We start from the raw sequence: 6,357 nt of genomic DNA on the forward strand, positions 1-6,357 counted from the left end.
TTATATATTAAATATATACATACATAGTGTCATATAAACATGTACATACGTTTCGGTGTGTATACATTTGATGAATGCATTTCTGTATACGCCCGTATATTCGTATTATATACACACCAAGGAAGAGAGTGTATATATGTATGTACGTATATATATATATTCACACCAAGGAAGAGAGTGTGTATATGTATGTACGTGTATGTATATATATATATTCACACCAAGGAAGAGAGTGTGTATATGTATGTACGTGTATGTATATAGATATATTCACGCTGAGGAGAAGAGAGAGTGTGTATGTATATGTGTGTGTGTATATATATATATATTCGCATATGTGTACAAGTATTGATTGTAAATTTGTATAAGGCGGTGTGTGTGTGTACATATATATATACATATACGCTATATAATCACCATCTCTCTCTGTATCTATCTATCTATGTATATATATATATATATATATATATATATATATATATATAGTGATTATATACGGTGTCATATAAACATATACATACGTGAAAACTGTTTTTGACTGAGTTGTCGGTTATTTTGTGCCTAAATCGAAGGATAATGTACTCCAAGGTAAACTATGGCAGTATGTAAGTAAAGGAAATATAAAACACAGGTGCTGTTGATGGTGGTGGTTATGGCTGGAATTACTTATTTCCTTGATCATTAAGGTCAACTGGGTCAGGAACAAGGACTGGCCTGTGGTTAAACAAACAAACAACAAAAAAATAATAAAATAAATTAAAACATCCAGACTTTTCGTGTTTTTCTCTTTTTTTGTCTTTTGTATATTTTTTTTTTATCAGCAGAAAAGTTTTGAGATATTACTTTGTACTTTGTCAACTCCTGTACAAAGATCCGTCTGAGATATTCCTCTAAGATTCTCGAGTTTGTCCTGTTTATTAGAATCACATACCTTATCCGAAGGGTCACCGGTTTCGGGTTGAGCAGACGGGGACGAAGACAAGGGCTGCAGCAAGGGAGGCGACGAGGGTTCGGTTCCTTCTTTGTCGTCGGCCGCGGTGGTGTCGATATATTCACTGATTCGAACCGAAGCAGCCAATCTGCAAACTTCGTGGAGGTCACTACCGGAGAAGCCTTCGGTCATCTGCGCAATGGCTAAAAGATCGACATCTGGACCGAGGACTTCGTCACAGAGGATTATTTCAAGGATGTGATATCGTTGCTCGGGGGTGGGGTTACCCACATATAACTGACATGGCATTCGTCGTAGGATGGCCTGATCGAGGGCCTGCCTGTTGTTTGTGGCCCCGATGATAATTACTTGGCTTTTACTGTCGGTTAATAATCCATCCCAGTAATTCATAAACTGGGTTTTCATCATACTGGTTGCTTCATGGTCCTGAGTATTTCTGGTGCGTAATAAGGAATCGATCTCGTCAATGAAAATAATCGTGGGCTGGATTTTATGAGCCAGGTTGAATATAGCCGCGACCCTCTTCTGTGACTCGCCGTACCATTTGTCTAGCATGGACGAGAGCTCAACAAACAAGAAATTGGCACCGGAGGCCTTGGCTGTGGCTTTAGCAATCATGGTTTTACCACAGCCGGGAGGGCCATATAAAAGGACCCCACGAGGAGGTTTCATTAGTTTCGAATTGTCGAGTAAAGTGAAATTCTTGAGAGGGAATATCACGGTCTGTTTCAGTTCTTTCTTCACATTATCAAGTCCTCCGATCTGTTCCCAGCTGATGTCGAAACAGCGAGGGTCGACCAAGTTGGCGGCCACAGCCACTTCGTATTCGTTCAAAGCATGTTCGTCGATGCCGAGTCGTTTCAACATAACTTTAGCTTGAGTCTGCGCCTTTTTCTTCTCTTCATATGTCGGGTCCATCTTCTTGAGAATCCAGCTGAAGGTCACATAAACGGCGGCGAAAGAACAGCAGGTAGCCACCACTTTAATCAAAATATGTTCGGCCTTCAGACCCGTGCTCGACTCCAACTTTGATATCAGCTTGGCAAACATCGAAGTCACCGGTCCGTCGCTCGCCTTCCAAAGGGATTTCGGGTTCATATTCTGCAAGGCTGGGCTCACCTCTTCAACCACTTTGCCTGGGGCAAAAAGCAGTGAGTTCGTCATTGCTTCACAAACAATATCTATCATATATGTATAGCTCTATCCGTGTGTATATATATACACATATATAGTGGTATATATATATGTATATATATATAAATGTCTCTGGTAATGTTTTAAAAGGAAGTCAGGCTCAGACAGGCAGAAATCAGTCACTGAAGAAACTCTCCTCCCCTTCTTCCTTCTTACTCTTCGACTCCTACCTGTCCTCCCATCTCTTTACTTACGTTTCTTTCTCTTCTTCCTCTCTTTCTATCATTCTTCCTGTCTTTATCACTCCTCCTTTCTCTACTTCTCCAGTTTCCTTCACCACTCACGCCACTCCTCTTTCCCCTCTCTCAATGATTCTTTTCTTTTTCTCGCACCCTCTCTCTGCTTTTCACTATTTCACACCGGACTTCATACGCAGAAGAGCGGCATGTTTTACCCTGCCAAACAGAGTTATCTTCCCAAATTACTTGGAAAAACCCACTTTCACTTTGCCCAAACTATTGCGCAAATTCATTCATAAATTGCACAATCATTTCCTAGAAATTACATTTTCTTATCACTACAACTTTTCTGGTTTTTCCTAAGCAACTGTGTCATCCAACCGGTTTTGTTTCCTCTTGCTTTCTCAGAAAATGGATATTTTTCCATGAAACTTTCTACAAATACCTTTCACGGGGTGTAAATTATGATTATATCAAAATTTAATATGAAATCATTTTTTCCGATTGTGAGGAAAGGTGTTTCGGGGTGGGGCGCTCACACAGTTATGCTTCATATACATTTTCTTTTTACGTGTTTTAATCATTGAGTTGCGGTCATGCTGGAGCACCGCCTTGAAGGTTTCGTTTGAGGAACTTTGATATCAGCTTGACAAAGATCTTATTTGTAAATCGGGTACTTATTCTATCAGTGTCTTTTGCCGGAGGGTGGAGTGAAGGGATCTTTTCCTTTTGAACGGCAGTTTTCAACACAATTTCTAGTTAACTAAACACTTTTAAACTTCGTATACTGGTAGAATGTGTTTATAAAACATCATTTTCTCTTGGTTTTATTGAGAAAATTCTATAGTTTGTAAGATATTTCGTCTGAAAATCCGAGCATTTCGGCAATTTCGACTACCTCCATTCAACTAAAATCATTTGCTGTGTCTAAAACTGAGACAACATCCTGTAACTAACCCTAACCCCCCCCAACCCTAACCCTAACCCTAATTTTTTTTCTTAATTGTTAAATTAATTTAATTGTTACGCGTGTAAAAAAATCATTTGCTGTGTCTAAAACTGAGACAACATCCTGTAACTAACCCTAAACCCCCCAACCCTAACCCTAATTTTTTTTTCTTAATTGTTAAATTAATTTAATTGTTACGCGTGTAAAAAAATCATTTTCCATTGCTTTCAGTTTTTTTTACACGCGTAACAATTAAGAAATAAAATTAGGGTTAGGGTTAGTTACAGAATGTTGTCTCAGTTTTAGACGCAGCAAATGATTTTAGCTCAAAAGAGAGCATAGGATTGGTTAAAATTCGAAAAATTAAACAATGTTAAACAAACAATTTACAATTTTCTCAAGAAAGCCAAGAGAAAAAATGTTTTATTTTGACACATTCTACCAGTATACGAAGTTTCAAAGTGTTTAGTTAACTAGAAATTGTGTGCCGTTCAAAAGGAAAAGATCAAAAAAATATTTTATTTTGACACATTCTACCAGTATACGAAGTTTTAAAGTGTTTAGTTAACTAGAAATTGTGTGCCGTTCAAAAGGAAAAGATCAAAAAAATGTTTTATTTTGACACATTCTACCAGTATACGAAGTTTCAAAGTGTTTAGTTAACTAGAAATTGTGTGCCGTTCAAAAGGAAAAGATCAAAAAAATATTTTATTTTGACACATTCTACCAGTATACGAAGTTTCAAAGTGTTTAGTTAACTAGAAATTGTGTGCCGTTCAAAAGGAAAAGATCAAAAAAATGTTTTATTTTGACACATTCTACCAGTATACGAAGTTTCAAAGTGTTTAGTTAACTAGAAATTGTGTGCCGTTCAAAAGGAAAAGATCCAAAAAATATTTTTTTGACACATTCTACCAGTATACGAAGTTTCAAAGTGTTTAGTTAACTAGAAATTGTGTGTGCCGTTCAAAAGGAAAAGATCAAAAAAATGTTTTATTTTGACACATTCTACCAGTATACGAAGTTTCAAAGTGTTTAGTTAACTAGAAATTGTGTGCCGTTCAAAAGGAAAAGATCAAAAAAATATTTTATTTTGACACATTCTACCAGTATACGAAGTTTCAAAGTGTTTAGTTAACTAGAAATTGTGTGCCGTTCAAAAGGAAAAGATCAAAAAAATGTTTTATTTTCACACATTCTACCAGTATACGAAGTTTTAAAGTGTTTAGTTCACTAGAAATTGTGTGCCGTTCAAAAGGAAAAGATCAAAAAAATGTTTTATTTTCACACATTCTACCAGTATACGAAGTTTTAAAGTGTTTAGTTCACTAGAAATTGTGTGCCGTTCAAAAGGAAAAGATCAAAAAAATGTTTTATTTTGACACATTCTACCAGTATACGAAGTTTCAAAGTGTTTAGTTAACTAGAAATTGTGTGCCGTTCAAAAGGAAAAGATCAAAAAAATTTTTATTTTGACACATTCTACCAGTATACGAAGTTTCAAAGTGTTTAGTTAACTAGAAATTGTGTGCCGTTCAAAAGGAAAAGATCAAAAAAATGTTTTATTTTGACACATTCTACCAGTATACGAAGCTTCAAAGTGTTTAGTTAACTAGAAATTGTGTGCCGTTCAAAAGGAAAAGATCAAAAAAATATTTTATTTTGACACATTCTACCAGTATACGAAGTTTCAAAGTGTTTAGTTAACTAGAAATTGTGTGCCGTTCAAAAGGAAAAGATCAAAAAAATGTTTTATTTTGACACATTCTACCAGTATACGAAGTTTCAAAGTGTTTAGTTAACTAGAAATTGTGTGTGCCGTTCAAAAGGAAAAGATCCAAAAAATATTTTATTTTGACACATTCTACCAGTATACGAAGTTTCAAAGTGTTTAGTTAACTAGAAATTGTGTGCCGTTCAAAAGGAAAAGATCAAAAAAATGTTTTATTTTGACACATTCTACCAGTATACGAAGTTCAAAGTGTTTAGTTAACTAGAAATTGTGTGCCGTTCAAAAGGAAAAGATCAAAAAAATTTTTATTTTGACACATTCTACCAGTATACGAAGTTTCAAAGTGTTTAGTTAACTAGAAATTGTGTGCCGTTCAAAAGGAAAAGATCAAAAAAATGTTTTATTTTGACACATTCTACCAGTATACGAAGCTTCAAAGTGTTTAGTTAACTAGAAATTGTGTGCCGTTCAAAAGGAAAAGATCAAAAAAATATTTTATTTTGACACATTCTACCAGTATACGAAGTTTCAAAGTGTTTAGTTAACTAGAAATTGTGTGCCGTTCAAAAGGAAAAGATCAAAAAAATTTTTATTTTGACACATTCTACCAGTATACGAAGTTTCAAAGTGTTTAGTTAACTAGAAATTGTGTGCCGTTCAAAAGGAAAAGATCAAAAAAATATTTTATTTTGACACATTCTACCAGTATACGAAGTTTCAAAGTGTTTAGTTAACTAGAAATTGTGTGCCGTTCAAAAGGAAAAGATCAAAAAAATGTTTTATTTTGACACATTCTACCAGTATACGAAGTTTCAAAGTGTTTAGTTAACTAGAAATTGTGTGCCGTTCAAAAGGAAAAGATCAAAAAAATATTTTATTTTGACACATTCTACCAGTATACGAAGTTTCAAAGTGTTTAGTTAACTAGAAATTGTGTGCCGTTCAAAAGGAAAAGATCAAAAAAATGTTTTATTTTGACACATTCTACCAGTATACGAAGTTTTAAAGTGTTTAGTTCACTAGAAATTGTGTGCCGTTCAAAAGGAAAAGATCAAAAAAATGTTTTATTTTGACACATTCTACCAGTATACGAAGTTTCAAAGTGTTTAGTTAACTAGAAATTGTGTGCCGTTCAAAAGGAAAAGATCAAAAAAATGTTTTATTTTGACACATTCTACCAGTATACGAAGCTTCAAAGTGTTTAGTTAACTAGAAATTGTGTGCCGTTCAAAAGGAAAAGATCAAAAAAATATTTTATTTTCACACATTCTACCAGTATACGAAGTTTCAAAGTGTTTAGTTAACTAGAAATTGTGTGCCGTTCAAAAGGAAAAGATCCAAAAAATATTTT

At 34.6% G+C, this 6,357-nt stretch overlaps 1 protein-coding gene across 1 annotated transcript in view; it reads right to left on the minus strand.

The window, feature by feature from the left end:
• The window catches only part of LOC115226114 (ATPase family AAA domain-containing protein 1), a 2,797-nt gene extending 413 nt beyond the window's left edge, over window positions 1-2,384 (minus strand). The window contains exon 1 of the mRNA XM_029797099.2: window positions 1-2,384. This exon is cut by the window's left edge and continues 413 nt beyond it. Within this exon, the coding sequence (XP_029652959.1) occupies window positions 818-2,140 (1,323 nt within the window). The 5' untranslated portion in view covers window positions 2,141-2,384 and the 3' untranslated portion in view covers window positions 1-817.
• Between the last annotated feature and the right edge of the window lie 3,973 nt (window positions 2,385-6,357).

The sequence above is a fragment of the Octopus sinensis genome, linkage group LG29 (assembly GCF_006345805.1).
Source record: "Octopus sinensis linkage group LG29, ASM634580v1, whole genome shotgun sequence".
Taxonomy (NCBI): domain Eukaryota; kingdom Metazoa; phylum Mollusca; class Cephalopoda; order Octopoda; family Octopodidae; genus Octopus; species Octopus sinensis.